The following is a 22,604-nucleotide window of genomic DNA, read 5'->3' as shown; positions in this document are numbered from 1 at the left end:
TTGCTATTTTCTACTGCTATTTTCATGCTAACTGTTCTTCTGATCTTGCTAACTGCATGCCTCCCCTCCTCCCACAGCCTCACTGCACAAGACTTTCTTCTTTCTCTCACCCCTATTCTGTCCACCTCTCTAATGCAAGAGTTAACCAGTATTCCCAATCATTCATTCCCTTCTCTGGTAAACTCTGGAACTCCCTTCCTGCTTCTGTATTTCCACCTTCCTATGACTTGAACTCCTTCAAGAGGAAGGTTTCAAGACACTTATCCTTCAATTTTTGACCACCACTTCGGACCCTATTTGGGACCGGCATCTCAGTAGGTTTTTTTTTTTATTAGATTTTTGTTGCCCTTGGCCAGTGTCCCTCCAAAAAAAAAAAAAAGCAATTAAACTGGCTGTGATGTCAGTTTGTCCCTTTCATATAATATATATATATATATATATATATATATATATATATATATATATATATATATATATATATATATATATATATATATATATATATATATATATATATATATATATATATATATATATATACGAGTATACACTGGGGTTAAAATAATCCATTCTCATGCACAACCATGTTGCATAGCAGTGTAGTTACCCAAAATACTCATGCTTACCAAACATGAGAGAAAAATTAACATCTGTTTCCTTCCCTCAGTCTCTTCCAAGACTTGCTGTGGTTCCTTAATGCAGAGATTAAACAGGTTATCTGCCTCAGTCTTCATCCTCTCCAAGAAGCTACAACCTTTTGCTGCACTCCATAAACTCCCTGTTGAGAAGGTTGTCAAATCAATGATAGAATTGGTGATTACTATGATCCAAGATTTATCCACCAAAATAAAATAATTCCTCTCAAAATCTCTTAGCTGTGATCCTGTTCCACTCTGTTAAATACTAGGTAATTATTCTGAATCAGTTCGTGATAATGGTGAATAAATGAAATCAGGCTACAAATTTCAGGCAAGAAAGGCATGTTCAAGATGAGGCTAGAGTAGCATCAAGAATACTGAAAGGGAGGATAAGTAAGGCAGATGACAAATAAAAGTAGCATTGATCATTAAGAGATGGAGAAAAGGGGGAGAGAATCAGTACTGATATACAAGCTTTGAAATAGCATACTATATATTCTTACTACCTGAGTTAGTACACAATATAAACCAGTACAAAAACCATGTTATTCAACACAATAAATCCAACATGTAAGCACTTCACCCATAAACTGCACAATAGGGTTCCAACAGTCATACCTATGGTGCACAATTATCGGCATTAAAAAGTTCTCAAAAAAAAATTTTACTGTTTAAAATGAAAGATTGCATGGAAATATAGAGGAAAATCAAATATTAGTTCATGATTTACATTGATTCAGGTGTGGTGGTGTAGTGATGTTGCGGAATTTGTCACTGAGCTGGCAGGCAGTGAGCAATGTTTTGTTGGTATTGTCATTTGATCATTCTAGTTATATATATTTGTGATGTGTATATGGTAAACATATACATACATACAAATATTGTCACACACACACCAGGAATACCTAGAGATGTAGTTTGTAGGGTCTGAGTGAGTGTGGTTCCATAGGTGAGGAAACAGTGTAGTAGTTTTCAGGGCTCCAGCTGACTGGGCCCAAGTTTCAAAACAAAAATAGCTGACTTATTAACAGACTCCAGCAGAAGTTAAATTAACTTTGATGGATTTAATGAAAATGACCAACATGAAAGTAAGATAGGGTTTCTGAAAATGAGACTAAGGCAAGTGACACAAAACAGCAGAAAAAGGAGATGGAAGTAGTGTTACAAGTGGTAAAAACCCTTCAGGACAAACTGGAGACGAACTTTGGAAAAGACAGCGAAATATTCAAACAAACTGAAGTGGAGGAAATTATTAAGAAAATGAGGAATTACAAAACAAGAGAAAATTATTAAATAAAGATTTGAAAGCAGAACTAGTGAAGGGTGAGAAGAGGGTGAGAGAGGGAGTCATGGATGAAATGAAAGGCGGGAAAATAAAAAAGAATGATAAAGCAAATCTTGACTTTAAGGAAATAACTGAAAAGCACCTGAAAAATAAGAATGAAGATGTAGAAAATGAAGTGGTGAAGGCACTGAAAAACAATGAGGATCTGGTAAGAGATGCAGCAGATAAGAAAAGTGTTATATAGGAGAAAAATATAACATGCAAACTGAAATTAGAAAGAGAGGAAATTTGTTGAAGAAACTAAAAGATGAAGGTGACATTAAATTTGAAGTGGAAGAAGTTGTTAGACTAGGTACCTTATCTGGAAGGCAAAACAAGACCCATGAAAAGAAGACTAAAATTACAAGCAGCAGCAGGAAAGATACTAGAAAGAACATCCAAATTAAGAGAAGTACATGATTGCTCTAAGATATATATACACATTAAGAAAAAACAGAAATGAAAAATAGAAAAAACTGAAATACATGTATGAAGAGGCTACAAAACAAAAATTAATCAAGAACAGAAGAAAAGATTTTTTGGGGGGTGAGAGTTTTGGGAGGAATAATTTAAAATAAAATAGAGAAAATAGTACAAATGATGGACTGATTGTTATGTATACCAACATAGATGGACTGTTACACAGAACACTGGAAATTCAAAACTATTTAAAAGAAAAGAATCCAAAGGTGGTATGTTTGATGGAAACAAAGCTAAAAGAAGAAAATCAGATTGTCATTAACAATAACTGCAATATGTGGAGAAGAGACAGGATTGGCAAAGGAGGTGGTGTAATGATCATGACAAGAAATGAAGAGAAAACAAAAATGGTTAAATATGGGGAAGGGAAAGCAGAAATAGTGAATGTTCATTTGGAGGATAATAATGGAGAAATACTGACAGTAATAACCACCCAAAACAAATTCTTGGAACAAGGCAGACTGAAAAAATAACAGAAGATACAATCCAGTGTTTGAGTAAATTAATCAAAAGAAATCAATATGAAAATAAGTAGTACCAATAGTAGGTACTATTGGTAGGTGTCAATAGTAGGTACTATTGGTTGGTGACTTTAATTGCAAAGAAATAAATTGGGAAATCTTTGAGGCAGGAGGAAATTAGACTGCATGGGGAGAAAGATTTATGAAGCTATGGAGAACACAACGATGCAATGGGTGACTGAAAATATACATCACAGGGAAGATGACGAACCAACACAACTTTACCAAATATTAACAAAAAGAATCGACCTAACTAAAGAACTGAGATGTGTACCCCCATGGGAAGAAGTGACCATGTAATGATAGAAATAGAGACTGATAATAATGTAAGTGAAGAGGATGAATCAAAGAAAACAGAAGAAACTATGGGAAAGCAAATATAGATGATCTTAAACTTTATGAAGAAATGGACTGGGAAAAGCTGAAAAGAGCAAATGATGTGCAAGAAATAAGTATGATATTTTTATGGAACTATAAGAGACAGGAGTGAATAAATGTCCCACTGCACAAACCTAAAGAAAAGGAAAACAGGTGTGGTTCAGTGTAAGATGTGCAAGAGCAAAGAAAAAAGAAGCATGGATAAAAATTAAAAGAAATCAAAACCAAAAAAATAGAGACTTTAAGATAGCAAGAAATCAATATGAAAATAAGGAGAGGAAGAGAAAGAATATGAAAAGGATATAGTTGAAAAATGCAAGGACAAATCAAAACTATTCTGCAGATTCAATAAATGGTAAAATTAAACTAAGAGAAAAACTAAAAAGGTTGAAGGATAGGAATGAAACATATGAAGACCCAAAAGACATGAGTGAATTGTGAAACAAACAGTTCAGCAAGTTTTCAGAGAACAATCAGAATTTAAAGAACCATAAGAAGACAGCAAAGCAAATGTGAGAAATTACACTAATCAAAGTAGTTTATAAAATGATGGAGGAACTGGAAGAAAAAAAAAAAAAACAGGACCAGATGGAGTATCAGGTTTCATTTTAAAAGAGTGCAGGAAACAATTAATTGAACCAGTATATGACATAATAAAGTGCTCAATATCAACTGGAAGAGAGCCTAAGGAATGGAAGAGAGCAGACATGGTGCCAATTTATAAAGGTGAAAAAAAAAACACTAAACTATAAACCAGTATCAATGAACAGTATAGTATGTAAGATCTGTGAAAAAATTATAAAGAAGCAGTGGACAAAAATTCTAGAAAAACATGATATAATAACAGAAAAACAGTATGGCTTTAGACAAAAAGCAATCAGGTGTAACAAATTTGATGAGCTATTCAAGAGCGACTGATATAACACAGGAGAGGGATGTATGGGTAGACTGTGTGCATTTAGATCTATAAAAAAAAAAGCTTTTTTACAGTTCCCCACAAAAGGCTACTATGGAAGCTAGGAAATATAGGAAGATTAAATGGAATAAAAAACTGGATGGAAAGTTACTTAAAGGGAAGAGAAATGAGAATGGTAGTAAAAGATATAAAATCAAAATGGATAAAAGTAGATAGTGGAGTACCACAAGGATGAGTGTTGGCACCAATGCTTTTCCTGATCTACATAAATTATGTGCCCAAAACTTTTCCTGATCTACATAAATGATATGCCTGAAGGAGACATAAGAAACAACAAAGACTGTGAACAAGATTTAAATAAAATCTGGGATTGGATTACGAAATGGGAGATGGAATTTTGTGAAAAAATGTCATGTAATGGAAATAGGAAAAGTGAAAAGACCAAAATAAATTCTGAGGGAAGGGGATGGAAGGAAAGGAGTGAACAGGAAAGAGGAGAATATGAGTGAGTATCTTATGAAGAAAGGAAAGATAAGTAGGGAGACACTTAGGAGGGAAAATGATCTGTTATGAATGAGCAAATGAGAGTGGAGTCAAGGACAGTGACCTTAATACCAATTACCACATTTATATCACTAGTTCCTCTAAGACAGGTAGCAGAAATTCCACTGCCAGCATACTGCACAAGTAGGTATGATTATTTGACTACAACTGGCAAATTGTAAGATCAGTGCCTTTGAAACCTATTGACAACTAAGGATGTAGTAATGTAACAAGCCAGTGTACCCAAGCCTGTACTCTGAGATCTCAAAATATAAATACTTCACCACTTCAGGGGCACTTGATTTGAGAAGATTTATGAAGATTGAGAAAGACTTCAGTGCTATAAGCAAGAGCTGCCAATAATGCCCAAGGCCTGCAATGAGATGAGGACATTAATGGTGATCCAAATCCTTTGAAAGCTACATGCAAATAATTCACATAAACCACAAACCAAATCAGTCTTGGACTTTATCCATCCACTGTTACTTCTCAAATTTTAAATATTGCCCTAAAGCTTCTCATATTCCAGTGACCTCATCAAATCTTTTCTTATTTTTTAATGTGCTTTTGTATCTATTTCAACCTTGCCAATGGGAAATAAAACCATGGGAATATTCCCATTCCCAAACAAGATTTTGAAATGTTATATACTATGAAAACAAGCAATAACCACAATATACAGTAACAAAAATAATAATAATTAATTTCTGAGATATCCTCACAGGACTGCAAGACAGGAATCCATACAAATAAGAAAAATATTCACATACCTATGCCAATCTTCTTTAGATTTGCATCCCTCTTTGTCAACTTGAAGGATCTCCACTCTTCAGAAACACTCACCACCTCTGAATAATATTATATGATTTTATCAACCACCACCACCACCACCAATACCCCTGTACTACTACTACTACTACTACTACTACTACTATTAATATTGACACTACTGCCACATACTACTATAGATGATAAATAATTTTGAAAGGCATATTCCACACACAACTGGTTCAGGCATTGATGACACCTGATAGCAACTGGATAAAGTTCTCAAGTACTTCAGTGTAAAGTCCTAGCCTTTGGAAGACTTTGTTAGCAAGGGTAAACTGTAAACATTCAGTTGCACTGTATATACAAATGTTATTCCTTGAAAGTATAACATCACATTAGTTATTTTTTATCCTTAATGTACACATGAAGACATCACAAAAAGGTGAATTAATAATTACATTAGTATACACAAGTTGGTTAATAATATTTCTTTGTAACAATCACACAACAAAGTAAGCAGGTTTGTGGTGGTATTCAATCATCACATGGAATCTTCATCAAAACCAAAAAAACTTTAGATATGCACTGCATAAACCAAATGTATACAAATGCATATATACATACACACATTCAAGAAACAGGTTGGAAGGGTTGTTCACCTGACTTTGGGACGGAAGCAAATTTTTACAACACTTGCGACAAATGTGAATGTGGAGAACATGAACAGGAATGTTGCAGCACTGACGAGATTATTACTGGAATTTCAAGCAGCAGCAATGCAAGCTTTTCTGGTTATGTTCTGCATGAAAAATGTCAGTGCTCTATTCTATTTTTATTGCTATTCCTCTTTTCTGATCTATAAATGGCCATGAAGCTTTACTGTCAGTATATTTTCCAGAATTAAATCTTTTGATAGTACTTAAACAATATCTTAAATCTTCATTATCTTCCTTCTTACTTTCATTTATCTTCCTCTACTTTTCTTGCATCTCTTCAAAAAAATAAATGGGAGTTGTGCTCTTCTCTCTAGCACTTCACACATTTCTATAAATGATGCATAGCAACCATTTCATTATGTTAATATATAACAGTTTTCTTTACAAGTAATAATCCTTGACATGGAGACAGATCACCTGAAGGTTATCAGTGAGATCATGTGGCAAACATTAGAAAGTTACAGCTTACTCCTACAATGTGTTCATGGCCACTACAAGCCTTATTCTTTTGAAACAGGATGTCTTAGAACTTTTATCATTGCTTGTTTGAGAGATTCTAGCTTGGTTAAAACTGCTAATAATTTGGACCAATGGCTGCATGAGATTCAGGTAAATCATACAAACAGTTAAAAGAAAAAAAGCCATGTGTTCATAAACTGCTGTGATGAGAAAAAATGGCTAATTAATAACACTACCATGGTCTAGTTAATGAAAGCTGTGTCATCCTTTCAGATGAAATGGTTTTTACTTATGAATGGTCTCACAATCACAAATCAATTAGTGTTTAGCATCTGTTCAGTCATGAAAAAAATAAGTACGAACTTGAGAACTAACCAGGTATAATAAAGCTATGCACTTCTTGAATGAGTACCCAAGTTATACAACTTCATATAGCCCTGTGCCAATGCACTCCATTTTCACAGCAGGACCACGGTTATCATTGCTCAGTACTGACTTGACATCCACAGTAGAGTAAATTCTGGTCTGAGAAAACAATTCAGTTATTCCACTATTTTTTCAATGTAGTCAGGGAAACAAGTAAATTCTGTCTTTCAAACATTACTTATACAGATTTTTGTCTGAAGTAAAAATTTTGTTCTTTATCCTGATTTACGAATGCATAATTTAAACTTGAAGAATTAAAATTTTATTATTTTTAAAAAGAAAATACAAGCATTAAGTGAAAAAAATAAAGGGTTAATCCTAATTCAATAGCTAACTTTCTCTATGTCTGTTAAGTAACAACTTATTTACTTGTCAATCACCTGCACTCATTCTAGCATTCAAGGGAGATCATTGGCAGCATGGCCACTGTGTCTCATGAATAAGGTATATTCTTCCACAGGTTGGAGCACACTGAGCAAAGACTATTGTGGTCAAATTTTACTAATTAACACTGTTGGTTGATTAATTCACAGCTATTCACCACTAGCCCATCTACTTCACCTCTGCTTTTCCTACAAATCTCTTGAGGTTATCAGAGATATCTAAGGTTAATTTAAACTAAATGTAGAAAAGGTAACGAAAGTTAATTCAAACTTTAAAATAAATGTGGAAAATGTCAAATCCAATTTTCTGAAATTCTAAGTGTTTCCAGTTCTCTTTTGAAAGCACAATGCTATGCCTTATCATAATTTGTCACCATGTGGTCAACTGGCAGCAGTACAGTGTGATTTATGAACTGACTTTGTTACCTGTCATTGTATTATGCCTTGTTATACTTTTCCAGTGAAGTGAAGTTCATATACAGTTTTATACAAATATTATTAGCAAACTATTGGTTACTGCAAGTATTGGAGTACTAGTAGTGGTATTGGCTTAATAATGAATATCAACATTAAAAACAAATTACCAACATCCATATTCAGACTAATTACATTAAAAGAGAGAGAGCCGGGATGACTGGGAGCACTGGCAGAGATGGCATGAGTAACACAATTATATTCCTAAAGAATGGCAAAAGATTTCCATGAAAGACAAAATTGAAGTCAACATATTCACAAAAGCAAATAATGAAATATGTAAACTAACCCCTGAGCATCCCATTACCAAGTCATTGGCAATCCTTCACTTGACATCACAGTTGTGTACAATGAAAGTTATCCTTTTGTTTGTCTACTCCAAATCAAATTAATAAAAACTGGTTCCACAAGTGCTGAGTTTGACATCTACCTGCATTACAAAATCATCTATATCAAAACAATGTAAAACTTAATTTTTTTGTTGAAACCTTTGTTAAGACAAATCCACCAGTGGAGTTGCACTGTTATATATATCACCAGAATGAAACACCAAATCAAAGCCCAAACAAATCTGGCATGCAGACACTACAGGCCCAGTACAAGGTAAATCACACTCACCACAGGTGCAGTGGTCTACATGTCAGCAGTTCTGGAAGCAGTGAATTACAACTGCTGCTGGTCCACTACACAGTTCACATCCATCACAGGTCTTACATATGGCAATTTTCACCTGCCATACGCACTGCAACAAATCACATCCATTGTGGATTTGCTAGTGACTTACAGGCATACTTGCTACTACTATATTCACTTTCACATTCTCACCTGTTTATTATTTTTTAGCTTTCATAAACTTTAGTAAATGCTGTATCATATTTTAACATTCTAAAGCAAGTGTATTGCTATGACTTGACAAAACTGTTCATACACCAAGTACTTTGTCACATTCCAACTTCTCATCTGATGCCTACAGATACTTAAGTCTTAGTCATAAGCGCGTGCTTGAAGTCACATGCACATTCACACCCACACACCCACACACACACACACACATACAAGGAAGGGGTAAGCTGGCTGGCATTATGGTGGCAAAATGGATAACATGAGCCCATGACAGACTCATCACGGCGATGGCGATATGTTGAGTCAGATGAAAAGGGTGACTTGCAGCACCTCACTGAAGTAACTCCTGAAAGCAAAGGTAAGTCAGTGTATGTCAACAACGAATACCTTCATACATTTTTTACACTCTTTCTCACATGTGCTAGATGGTAGCTTACAAAAATACAATGAGATTTCATGAAGAATTAATAATCAATAGCTATATCAAATACAATAATCCTGTGCCATTAACAATCCTGAAAATCTGCAATAGTGATCAATTTCTTACTAGGAGAGCAGGTTTACACAAACATTAGGCTACCTGTGCACTGAAATATGAGAACACAATATTCTTCTTGCAGTGATCTTAGTTTGTTCCTATCTACCAAGGTTGTTTCATAGAAGTAGAACAAATTTAGTATCTAATCGTGTGTGTGTGTGTGTGTGTGTGTGTGTGTGTGTGTGTGTGTGTGTGTGTGTGTGTGTGTGTGTGTGTGTGTGTGTGTGTGTTAACCTAGTTTTATTTACCTAGTTGTATAGCACAGGATTCGAGCAGGACTCAGCATCCTGTTTCCATATCTATATTTATCTAACATTTATGTATGTTTGGTGCTGTAACAACCTCTTCATTTAGACCATTCCAGATCTCCACAATTCTATGTGGAAAACTGTACTTCTTGATGTCCCTCAAATACTGACTCTTCCTGATCTTTGAGTGCCTTCTCATCTGTCCAGCTTCACCTTCCAGCAACACCAGGTCCTACTTGTCTATCTTCTCAATGTCGTTAACTATTTTATACATCGTTATTAGATCTCTTTCTCTTCTAACTTGCAAAGTTTGCAGTTCCATTTCCTTCAACCTCTCTTCATACATTAGATTTTTCAGTTCCAGTACCATCCTTGTAGCTGCCCTCTGAATTCTTTCCAACTTCTTAATATCTTTCTTCATATGCAGAGATTGCACTACTGCTGCATATTCTAGCTTGGGATGTAGCATAGTGGCTATAATTTTTTTCATCACAGTCTTATCCATGTAATGAAATGCCACCCTAATATTTGTTAACATCCTGTACATCGAGCCAAATATCTCATTTAAATGCTGTTCTGGGATCAGGGTATCTTGAAAAACCACTCCCAGGTCTTTTTCCTCCATGCTTTTCATTATTACTTCCTCCCCCATTTTATAAACCCATGTAGGTCTTCTTTTACTCTTTCATGTGTGTGTGTGTGTGTATTTAGTATTTAGTTGTAACATGAGGCAAAAAAGCCATGCTCGTGCCATCCCACTTCTGTATCTATTATCATCCATCTTTGCCTTGAAGTTATGAGTAGTTTTTGCTTGTACCACATCCTTTGTTTTGGCAGTTTATTTGTCAACTACTTGCAGAAAACTATTCTTTTTTATATCTCCTCTACAGGTTTCCTTTTTCAGGTTCTTTCCACGTCCTCTAGTGTCCCCTGTATCCTACATCACAATAACATTTCAATCTATCTTTTCCAATCCTTCCATTTGATTATATACATACTGCAATTAAGGCTACAGAGGGAGCTGCTATTGGTAAGATTTACCCCTCTAATTTTTCAATTCCTTCCTTTCCTTGTACCTTATTGTTGACATGCCTGTAGAACAGTTTGAGTTGGTCTTTGCATTTATCTATTATATCTTTCTTGCATTTTGTGTGCCCTTCTCCATGTTTTTAAGATTCATCTCTCTTTCTTATGTATTCTGCCCAGAAATTTTGTCTTCTAGCTATCTTCCATTTTCCCAAGCACTATCTCTCTCTTTTTTGATATTTCACTTCTATTAAACCAGTCCTTATGCCCAACTTCTCTGCCACCCACTTAAGGGGACACTCACCCCATTTTAGTAAATAAAAAATGGCATGTTTCAAAATGTGCAATAATGTATTCATTATCTAGAATCATTGCCGGGGTATCTCTTTCCTGCAAAAAGCACTGATGTTGGTTTTTAAAGTCCATTAAAATGTCCCTCAGCATAAAAAATAAAAGTGGGCGTGGCTTCAGGAAAAATACTATAAAGTCATCTTATATAGCTTGTTTTTGCATGAATATGGTAGTAAGAGTTACAATCTTACTCCTCTTTGAAGTTTGATGATATAGGCCTTGTATGGTAATATCTGGTAAGATATTACCATACCATTGTCTGGCTTGGCTGCTAGGTGACTGTCTGTCAGTGGCTTCTGTGTCTTTACTGGGAGTGATTTCAAAGCTCCTTGCTCCCTGCCTTCTCTCTCTCTTATTGCTCTTTCCACCACTCAATGATATATGTGAAGAAGAAAATTAATGAAGAAAATTAATGCTAAGCAGTAGCTAAAATATATGAGAAGCGTAAAAATTAAGAATAAAAGAAAGATGTGGCCTAGTCTTTGCTTTCACCCAAGGAGGAAGAAATTGCTGCATCCACCACCTCCCTACCCATTCCTCCTCCTCTCTCACTACTTGCCCCTTCCACTAACAAAGAAAATACGAACACTGTAAGAAGAGAAGCAAAGGAACTGTATATGGTGTTGTTTGTGCACCCTTACCTATGTAATTAAAGGACATTGTTTTTGGCAAGGAATGCATCATGGAGGAAAGGGAAGGCACCCCCTGCTGGTAAAAAACAAAATACCCCCACCCTATAAAGTGACATTCTGAAGACACCCAGCAGTGAGTTATTTATTAAATATCAGTGACATTCTGAAGACACCCAGCAGTGAGTTATTTATTAAATATCAGTAAAGGCGCGAGAAAATGGGCTGTTTGACGTATTGCCTATAACTGCTTTTTCTGCAGCCTTAGATAAACTGATAAAAGGCCTGAAACAAGTACGTAGTAGTAAAAATTGGAATAATGTGATGATTAAGTCTTACAGTGCTTCATGTACTTGTGTTTGAGAGTTAAATACATAAATAATATTCAAATTGTTGCATAAATGAAGGGGATAGACACACTTCAATCTTTAAATGGCCATAACTCAAAACATGATTCTTTACCTTTAAATATTTCCACAAAATCAACGGCTGATCTGATTTCCTTAGAAAATGCTGTATCTATTGTTCATGACAAGGGAAATCTTTAACCGTTTTGATTTTTTTGGAAAATGTGAAGCAAAAAAGACAGGATAGAGAAAAGGCAAAAAATGTCAATGTTATGTTTTTGGTTGTCGTGATGCGGCAATATTTTATGACATGTGGCAAATTAAAAATAAATAAATAAAATGGTGAAATGACCTTCCACAGCCCAAATAACTTTATCTTGGAGTAATTAGTGTGGCCTCCGAAACACTAAGTCAAATAATTACGAATTACACCATAGTCTCATGACGTAATGACCTAGGTCATTCTTCTCTATAGACAAACAAGGTAATAATAATCCAAAACATTCTAGAAAGTTTCAAATCTTAGCTCCCAATACTTTTTTATATGATTTTTTATTCAGATTCTCAGCCTGCTGGGATGAGTGCCCCCCTTAAGGTGCATATCTTTGAACTCCATTATACATCTCAATAAACTTTCACCAGAGTATGCCATCTTTTCCTTCAACTGCATTTCTATAAAGTCCTTTAAATTCATCTCTTCTTCTTCCTACTTATTCCATTTCTGTTGCTTCTTAATTTCCTTGACATTTTCTCTATTGATATTCACTCTTTTCACAGTCTTTTACGATCTCCACATAGCTACCACAGCTTTTTCTTAGTTTCATTATCTTCCCTTTCTAAGTAAGCACCCCTGTCCTTCAGTTATGATACTGTTTTCTCTAACATTAACAGTTTCCTATCATCCTTGGTATCTATCATCCTTGGTATGTTAGTTTCCTTCACTCTGAAGCCCCTAAACTCTCTCATACCTGGGCTCTTATTAATATTATCCAGCCAATTTTCCACTTCTTTGTCATCTTCAGCCCTTTATTTACTGTTGTCACGCGGTCCTCTCCTTGACGAGGTACAACCACCTTCTGCCATTTCTTTTGTCTATTCACTGATTATGAAGCAGAACAGAATGCATACCACAGCTCCAAACCTTCTTGATCACAAAGCTAGGCCAAGATACTATAGTTGGCCCAGCTGCTATCAGGAAATCATGGTATATGTGGAGACGGTCTTCAATACGTCTGCTCAAGTCACAGGCCAATACGTGTGTGCATATGTTTATTTACCTAGTTGTAATGTTCTAATGTAAAGGAGGAGAGCTATGTTCATGCTGTCCCATCTTTGTATCTCATGGTGTCTACATGGCCTTAAATTTACACACTACTTCCTCATCCAGTCCATTCCATATATCTACTATTCTATTGGGTAAAGCTGTTCATTTTCATATTCCTTCTGTAACTATCTTTTTTTATCTTCCTTCCATGTCCTCTTGTATCCCTCATGTCCCACTTTATGAGGTTTCCTCTATTGAGCACCTCCATATTTAGGATTCTATAAATTCCTATTGTGTTCTCTTTTCCTTCTCTATTCCAGCATTGTCAATTCCAGTTTCGATAGCCTCTCCTCATATGACATCTCCAATAAGCTTGGAGGCAATTTTGTTGCTGCTCTTTGATTCTTTTCAAGTTTCCTGATGTTCCTTTTTGTGCTTGGTGACCACACCGCTGCTGCATACTTCAATCTTGGCCTTATCAGAGTGACGATCAGTTTCTTTACCATGTCTTCATCCACGTAGGTAAATGTTATGCTTTATATTTTTCAATAAGTTGAAAGTCTCTCCAGCAATTCTATATACACATTTCTCAGGTGACATGTTATTCAATATGAATATTCTCAGATCTCTTTCCGATTTTTATTTTTTTATGATCTCTCCTTCAAGTTTATAGTGCCCTGAAATCCTCTGCTTGCTCTTTCCAAACTCCATTACACTGCATTTCTTGATGGGAATTCCAGTTCCTCTTTCTGTGTGTGTGTTTCACTGTACAGTCTGCTGCTGGTCTCTCTCGAGATAGCCGGCCATCCACCTAAGGAAAGAGCTCAGAGTTCATACTGACCAATCTTAGGGTTGGACCGAGACCACTCACACACAAAACACCGGGACAATGAGGTCACAACTCCTCGACTTACATCCCGTACCTACTCACTGCTAGGTGAGCAGGGGCTACACATGCAAGGAGACACACCCAAATAATCTCCGTCCACCAAGGAGATCAAACCCTAGCTCCTCGGTTGTTAGCCGAGTGTGCTAACCACTAAGCTAGCAGCCCATGTGTGTGTGTGTGTGTGTGTTTACCTAGTTGTGACATACAGGAAAAGAGCTATGCTCATGCTGTCCTATCTCCATATCTTAAATTCATTTACCGTATTTGTATCAGTGACTTTCCTGTCCAAATCATTCCAGATCTCCACCATTCTACTGGGAAGCTATTTTTCTTAACATCTCTTCTACAAGCATCCTTTTTCAGTTTTCTCCTGTGTCCCCTCAAGACTCTTGTATCCCACATCACCAAGTCCTTCCTATCCAACTTCTCCATTCCAGTCATCACTCTGTGCAGTATAATCAAATCCCTTCTCTCTCTTCTCTGTTCCTATGTTATAGGACCCCATTTTGACAGCCTTTCTTTGTATGGTAGACACCTCAAAGTTGGAGGTAACTCTGTTGCTGCTTTGTATACCTTCCGAGTTTCTAATAGATTTCTTGGCAGATGACCAAATCACAGCTGCATACTCCAATCTTTGGCATATCATGGTCACAATCAATTTTTTTTTTTATCATTTCTTCACCCAGATGTGTAAATGATGTCTTTAAGTTTCTCAGAAGGTTATATGTTTCACCTGCAATCTTATGTGTTTCTCTGGTGACAGCTTACCAGTAATTATTACACAAAGGTCTTCTGTTCTCTTACTGATTCTCTCCTTCCCCAATGAATAATCCCCCATCCATCTCTTGCCAAATTCTATTGCACTGCATTTTTTTTTGCACTGAATTCCATTTGCCATTTTTGGTTCCACTCCTAGATCTTGTTTAGGTTCCACTGGAATGCCATGCAATCTTCCTTTTTTTTGTTTTCTCAATAAATTTATCATCTGCAAATAAGCTAATGTAGCTGGTTATTTCTTCTGGCATATCATTAATGTACACAGCAAACATCACCAGTGCAAACACAGATCCCTGCAGAACCCCCACTTAAAACTTTCTTCCAGGCTAATCTTTGATCCTTAATTACTGTTCTCATCTCTCTACCTTCCAAGAAGTTCTCCATCCACTTTAGCAGCCCTTCTCACAATCCTCCAAAAAATCTTCAGCTTCCATAACAACCTATGTGGTACTTTGTCAAGTGCTCTTTTTGAGGTCCAAATAAATAGAGTCTGCCTATTTATCTCTCTCCTGCACAATGTCTATAACTCGTGAATAGAAACTCCAACAGATTTGTAGTGCATGATCTTTCTCCTTTTAACCAAACTGTCTCTTTGTCAACATGTTGTTTTCTTTCAAATACTTGATCTATTTATCTTTTACAACTCTTTCACATATCTTAGCCACTACACTTGTTAATGAACCAGTCTGTAGTTTGAAGGGTGTTCCTTATTTCCTCCCTTGAAAATCAGCATTATATCCACTCTTTTCCAGTTCATTGGAACCCTTACCTCTTTTAATTAATGTATTTTGACTGAATTTTTTGGCCAACTGTTGACTACACCTCCTGAACTGTAACATTTATTTTACTCAACCCTACACCAGCCATCTCCACATCCTCCTGCTCCTGAAAACCACTCTTGTAAAAACCTCCTGGAAACAGTTATTCATCACTTCAGCCATCCTTCCAACCTCTTTATATATCGCTCCATCAACTTGTAGTTTATTTATTTCAACTTTGTTCTTTAACTTCCCATTCACATATTGGTAAAACAGTTTTGGTTGGTCTTTACTTTTGGCTATGATGTTCTTTTCATAATATCTTTTCTCCTCCCTGTGTATTAATATGTATTTATTCCTCTCTTCCACTGGTCACTTCTTTTATATCTCTTCCATCTATTCTATGCTCCTTCTCTTTCCATTCTCACCTTCTCACATCTATTAAACTGGTCATTTACTATAAATCCTTTTGCAGATGTCTTCTGCATGTACCTCTCAATTCCTTCATTATATATCTTAAGCAAACTATTCGACCTTTATTCCACTTCCTTTGCTTCATCAAATGTACTCCAGTCAATCTCCTCAAAGTATTTTCTCAATTTAGTGAAATTTGTTTCATTATAATTCCTCCTACCTTTTCTACAGTCATCTTTCCTTCCTTTTTCCATTTCCTTTTCTGTACCAAACTCAAGTAAAATGTGGTCACTCTTCCCTATCAGGGTCCTGTAGTTGAGGTCTCCAATAATCTCTGGTTCCTCTGTGAACAATAAATCTTCATTTGTTCTGGATCTGTTATTTTTCTTCACCCACTGTATTAGAACATTATCCATTACTAATTTCAGTAACCTGTTTCCCCATGACAATTCATTTCCTTCCATCGACCAGTCCTCCCAACACACCTCCTTACAGTTGAAATCCCCCATCAGAATTATATTGTCACTCTTTGCAATCAATCTTTCCATATGTTCACTTGTATCTGTTAACATTTTTCTATAATATCCAGCACTCTTATGATTTCATTTTTAGTAGAACATATACCACTGCATAGTCTCTCCTCTCTCCTCCTCTCCTCTTTATTCCCACCCTCAACACTTCTGTGCTGCCTTCACCATATGTCATCTCATCAACCACTAGGTTCTTCAGTAAATCACTACACTGCTTTGTTTACATTTTCTATTTCTCTTCCACATATTGTATCTTCCACCACCTATGATGAGAATCTTGAATGTATCACTTAATTTGATCTCTGCGATCCCCACAATATCTGTTTGCATTCTTCTAAACAATCATTTAACTCTAGTAGTGCAGACATCACCCAATTCACATTGGTGTATGACACTTTTAATTCTCACTTCCCCTCGTTGCCACCCTCACATACGGCTTCCTTATCTTCATGTCTATCACTCTCCAGTAAACCTCCCTCTTTGTCTCTGGGTTGCAATTTTTTATTTGGCTTCATTCAGCAGTTTGTTTATTTTAGCTCTGTCTTATTCATTCATGTCTCTTTTCACCCAGACATTCTTGTACTGATCTATTCTTGCAAGTTTCAATGTCCTGGCCAACACTTCTGCTGCAGCTTGTGTGTGTGTGTGTGTGTGTGTGTGTGTGTGTGTGTGTGTGTGTGTGTGTGTGTGTGTGTGTGTGTGTGTGTGTGTGTTTCACCTACGGTCATCTGCTGGTCACCCAGCTAGCCATTCCCCTATGGAAAGAGCTCAGAGCTCATAGTGACCGATCTTTGGGTAGGACTGAGACCACTCACACACCACACAACAGGACAGCGAGGTCACAACCCCTGGCTTTACATCCCGTACATACTTGCTGCTAAGTGAACAGGGGCTACACATTAAGAGGCTTGCCCATTTGCCTCGCAGCGCCTGGGATTCAAACCAGGGCCTTCTTGGTTGTGAGCTAAGCGTGCTAACCACTACACTACGTGGTGTGTGTGTGTGTGTGTGTGTGTGTGTATGTGTGTGTGTGTGTGTGTGTGTGTGTGTGTGTGTGTGTGTGTGTGTGTGTGTGTGTGTGTGTGCACCTGTGCCTGTGTGTGCCTGTGCATGTGTGTGTATTTACCTAGTTGTATGTGCCTGTGTATATGCATGTGTGTGTGTGCGCACATGCCTGTGCCTGTTCCTGTGTGTGTGTGCCCGTGCATGTGTGTGTGTGTGTGTGTGTGTGTGTGTGTGTGTGTGTGTGTGTGTGTGTGTGTGTGTGTGTGTGTGTGTGTGTGTGTGTGTACACCACACAGGAAGAATCAAATAATATTTAGTATAGAATGTAAAGGAAGAAAAAAATTGATACACAACAGTAAATGGGATGTGGATAAAAGCTTTCAGTAATGATCGATAGAGCAGCACTTGGGATACAACTAATTCATACCAGAAAAAAATTGATGGAAGAGATCGACATACATGAACAGTAAAGAAAATTAGGTAAACCATGTGAATGAAAGGATGTGATGTGAAACAATGATAATTTGAAAAGAATTATGTTTAAAAATTCATGAATGTACTGTACAAATGTAAAGGGGAGACAAGTACGTCATCAATGGGAATGAAATGTCAGGGTGGAAAGATGCAAGAACAAGAGTAAAAACAAGAATTGACTGAAAGGCATTATTTTCTGACTAACCTCGTCAGATTCCTCTGGCTCTGGTACCATGAGCCTCTTAGCAGCTTCATCCGATCTGAGTGGGATGGTGGTGAACTTTGTCCCTTCCAGATCATTGATGTCCATCTGAAAAAGTGGTGGATTTTGATGGAATGTGTCCATCATAATTGCAACACTATGCATACTTTGCAATGAACTTATAATGAACTGAGAATAACACTATGCCTACTTTGTAATGAACTGAGAGAAACTCTTGTTTGACAAAGTTCTCAGGACCACTTGCTTATATAATAACTATAATAATAATAATAATAATAATAATAATAATAATAATAATAAATAGTAATAATGAATAATAATAATAATAATAATAATAATAATAATAATAATAATAAATAATAATAATAATAAATAATAATAATAATAATAATAATAACTCTGTACAAAACATGAATAATCATGTCCCAGAAAACCTCTGTTAGATTGATATTTAAAATAATCTCAAAATCTGAGCTAAGGTAAATAAAAAAAAGACCCTCAACATTTGTATGACTGTAAACCTTCACCTAATGCATATTATAACAAACTTCATTCAGTACCATTCAATACATTTCCCATTCAGAAAAAGCTTATTACCTCATGAAACCCAAAATCAGAAAGTAAAGCAACAATATGTGAAGAGATATACATATTATATAGCTCTGAAGAGTTGAGATTATCTGGCTGACGTCACCCACCAATGAACAGCTAATACAAATTCTACATACAATTAATCAGGTGTAAAAAGGTAAGGATTTGATTTCAAGGTGATGGTTTCAAGACACTTTTTTTAATTTTGGATGATCATTTTGGCTCTACTCTGAGTACTGGCACCTTCAGTGGGCCTTTTTTTTTTTTAGCACCTTTTGTAGCCTTTGTCAGAGCCCCTCTTACATGTAAAAAAGTTCTGCTGTGACAAACTCCTGCTTAACACCACCACCTCTGTTAGCACTACTAGCTACTATTACTACTACTGCTGATGCTACAAGTACTGTTATCACTACCTCTGGCTCAGCAGGTGCAGGGGAACAGCGACTGGATGATGAGGAGGATGAGGGTGTGAGGGGACGTGTGTCCCCAGGAGCTGCCAAACCTATGTTGATAAGGATCTCTCCAAGAACATCCTCGGGCTCATCCTCACTCTGCCGCAGCATTGAGTACACCACCCGTGGATACCGCCTGTTGGGGCATGATAAGTGAGCATGTGGTTGAAGTTTGTGCAGGAGCTTGTAGTGAGAGAGAGAGAGAGAGAGAGAGAGAGAGAGAGAGAGAGAGAGAGAGAGAGAGAGAGAGAGAGAGAGAGAGAGAGAGAGAGAGAGAGAGAGAGAGAGAGAGAGAGAGAGAGAGAGAGAGAGAGAGAGAATCTTAGTAGTAATGTAGTGATCTAATACAACAGTAGGTTTGTATGGCTTTTATGTTTAGGTGAAAGGTTCCCTTATCCATATTACAACTTGTAATTTTTTCACCACTGTAGTGCAGACTGAGCTATGACATGATCCCAGGAGGATACCAAAGTTAAAGCAGACCAAAGAAATTCATGTTGTTGGGTTTCCCACTTGCCAGTAAGTCAAGTGGCAGGATGAGAACATTTTTTTTTTTTTTAATTATCATATCCTGTCCACTAAGAAACACACAGCACAACACCCTATCCAATACATATATGTACACACATACCATACATTGTAACTACCCCAATATTAGGTGCTCTATCTTATGTATAAATAATAACAGATCATTACACTAAGCACGTGTAGTTGCTCTGAGCCTGAATACTGACAATCACTTTATGGTAACAAATCAAATCCAATGTAATGGCAAGCTTCTAAACCATTAAGGAATGTAGATATTAACAATAACTGAACAGTATTTTATGTCATGAATTGCCAGTATTGTATATATATATATATATATATATATATATATATATATATATATATATATATATATATATATATATATATATATATATATATATATATATATATATATATATTATATATATATATATATATGTATATATATATACGAGTAGTCTCTCTCTCTCTCTCTCTCTCTCTCTCTCTCTCTCTCTCTCTCTCTCTCAGATACGTCATCTATGGCCCTATTGCTTCACATTTTCCCCAGTTGTGCAAATCTCACTGCAAATACTTAAAAACAATTTAGTCTGCTCACTTGCTGCCTTTCTTGGGCATCACACAATGTTTGAGAGAGAGAGAGAGAGAGAGAGAGAGAGAGAGAGAGAGAGAGAGAGAGAGAGAGAGAGAGAGAGAGAGAGAGAGAGAGAGAGAGAGAGAAGGGGAGCAGGAGGGATCGGCATTCTAAATAATGTGGGTCTGCAACATGGTAAAATTACATGCACAATGCAGTAGCTCAATTAAATCAATGAAAGATTAACTTCCTACTGAATGAAACACACGCCTGTACTAAACTTGATGCAAGTGAAGACAGCTCATTCTCTCCCAAAGTTTTAACACTGGTAAAACCATAGGAGCAACATGTCTTGAGTGGGTGCTGATCTGTTGAAAGTTCATAACTTGCAGTGCCACCATAGTCATTATGCTGAGTGTTTTAACTATGAAGCTCACCCTGCCAGTGCTGCCTGCGTTGTCACGAACCTCATGCACGTTTGACAGTAGGTAAATGAAGGTGTCAGCCGATATATTTTACCCAACTGTTACTGTTTATTAAATACGAAGACAGCCGTTCTGATAACCTAATACTAATAAAGAAGAGGTAGCAGCTAGGCTATTATAGCACACTCACCCCGTGCCCATGTTTTCTCTCCACTTGTGAATGAAGCATATCACCATGACGAACAGCGCGCCGGCGATCACCACGGATATCAGCAGCAAAACCAAGGTGCCGGCCAAGGAAGTAGCTGATCTCAGCTGTTCTGCCGTGGCTGACGAGGACGAGGGTGGTAATCCCCTTATCGCTGCAGACACACCACCACCGCCCTGCACACTTGCGTTCCTTTTGCTCGCCGCCTCCCTGACAGGCGCTTCTCCGTCACTACTGTTCTCGGCACTGCTGTCCCCGTGGCTCTGCGAGTTCTCCGCCTCCTGTTGGCTATCCTTGTCGTCGTCTGTTGTTAAAAGTGGCCTCGCTGTGGCAGCTGCAGAAAGGGTGGAACTGGGAACCGTGACATTGCCAATATCAGGCAAGACGGAAGCGGGGACTGGTCTGTTAGAGATAGGGCCCTTGGCGTGCACCGGAGACTTGGATTTGACACTGACAACACACACGTTGGTGCAACACACCCACACCACCAAAGAGAGACACGCACTCACCCGCCTCCACGCCATCTTGACATCGGAATGGCTCGTGTCTGCGGCTGGACGGGGGGAGAGGGGATAGCTGAGGAAGCTGACGGTGCCCACCTCGTGTTTTTTTCACGTCCCTTCTAAAGGCTTGTCCCGCATTGATTCCTTGTACATTATTATGACTACATCTCGAAAACTGAAACTAAGTTTGATGACCACAAAATATATAACATAAATCATATGTTTTCGTAATTCAGGTCTTGCTAAATAATATCAGTCACAGTCGATCTCATCACCGGCGGCACATGTTTGAGATTACTCAATTACAAGACTTGTATTCTATGTTTGTGCTAAAGATCTCGGTCCCTGTCAGCGGCATCACGCTATGGCAGTAAGAGAGGGAGGACGATGGAGGGAAACTGATTTTAATCAAGTATACAGAGGTTTGTGGCAAGGCGCATCCAGTCGATATCAACACATGCGCGGCTGAGCGATGAACGATTGAGTCGCCCCTTCGCTCCTTTCCTGACGTTTAATATTGGCTTACTGTGTTACCTGTTTGCTGCATACATACTTTGTTATCGTCAGGACCATCATGAGACCAAGATCCCCGTATTTTCAGAGGCAGAGATAGCTTAGTTGCCACCCGTATTGGAAAAGAAAATTATATACTATGAATGAAAGTGATTTCGCTTACCTGGAGCGAGAAATGTTTGAAACTCTCATTACTACTGTTGTCAAAGGCCACAAAAATAATAAGCCAAGTTCTTATTGGTGTTTTTTTTCCCCCACTGATAATACAGATTTCTTGTTCAACTATTATTAGAATCATGGAAATATCCCCGGCAACGCCATTAAGTTTCATTAGTCTGTCATAAGTATCAAAGATAAGACGCAGAATTCCTGTTAGACTCTGGGAACTCATTAACTTCCACTGCAGTTTATTATAAGCAGCGGATTCGATAAGCCGCCGAAGTATCTGAGAATTCAATCTCT

General features: G+C 37.2%; 1 protein-coding gene and 1 long non-coding RNA gene across 9 annotated transcripts in view; one reads left to right on the top strand and one right to left on the bottom strand.

Annotated features, from left to right (window-relative positions):
* LOC135108538 (uncharacterized) overlaps positions 1-803 on the top strand; it is a 151,930-nt gene extending 151,127 nt beyond the window's left edge. For both annotated transcript variants that reach the window (XR_010272330.1, XR_010272331.1), the window contains one exon: positions 668-803. This is a non-coding gene — a long non-coding RNA (uncharacterized LOC135108538). The remainder of the gene's footprint in view (positions 1-667) is intronic.
* Positions 639-22,205, bottom strand: LOC135108535 (uncharacterized). Of its 7 annotated transcripts, XR_010272328.1 has the most exons (7): positions 21,109-22,017; positions 19,350-19,524; positions 18,328-18,432; positions 9,086-9,218; positions 8,648-8,771; positions 5,571-5,648; positions 639-778 (listed from the first exon to the last, which is right to left on the bottom strand). XR_010272328.1 is itself a non-coding variant. In XM_064019656.1 (4 exons), the coding sequence occupies exons 1-4, from the start codon at positions 21,648-21,650 to the stop codon at positions 9,204-9,206; spliced, it is 837 nt and encodes a 278-aa protein (XP_063875726.1). In that variant the 5' UTR covers positions 21,651-22,016; the 3' UTR covers positions 5,921-9,203. The 7 variants fall into 7 exon arrangements, 2 of the variants coding, with proteins under 2 accessions (XP_063875726.1, XP_063875725.1); XR_010272329.1 differs by lacking the exon at positions 5,571-5,648 and having other exon boundaries at positions 642-778; XR_010272326.1 differs by lacking the exon at positions 639-778 and adding an exon at positions 815-5,173 and having other exon boundaries at positions 8,648-9,218; positions 21,109-22,016.
* Between the last annotated feature and the right edge of the window lie 399 nt (positions 22,206-22,604).

Source organism: Scylla paramamosain, chromosome 17 (assembly GCF_035594125.1).
Source record: "Scylla paramamosain isolate STU-SP2022 chromosome 17, ASM3559412v1, whole genome shotgun sequence".
In the NCBI taxonomy this organism is placed as follows: Eukaryota; Metazoa; Arthropoda; class Malacostraca; order Decapoda; family Portunidae; genus Scylla; species Scylla paramamosain.
The sequence above is the reverse complement of the archived record's forward strand: the minus strand, read 5'-3'. Positions and strand labels throughout refer to the sequence as shown.

Coding starts and splice junctions, on each gene's coding strand:
- LOC135108535 (XM_064019655.1), bottom strand. CDS start 21,650: ATGGCGTGGAGGCGGGTGAGTGCGTGTCTCTCTTTGGTGGTGTGGGTG. Junction 19,525..21,108: donor AGAGAAAACATGGGCACGGG/GTGAGTGTGCTA, acceptor ATGCCCCAACAG/GCGGTATCCACGGGTGGTGT. Junction 14,087..18,327: donor AGCCAGAGGAATCTGACGAG/GTTAGTCAGAAA, acceptor CTCTTTCCTTAG/GTGGATGGCCGGCTATCTCG.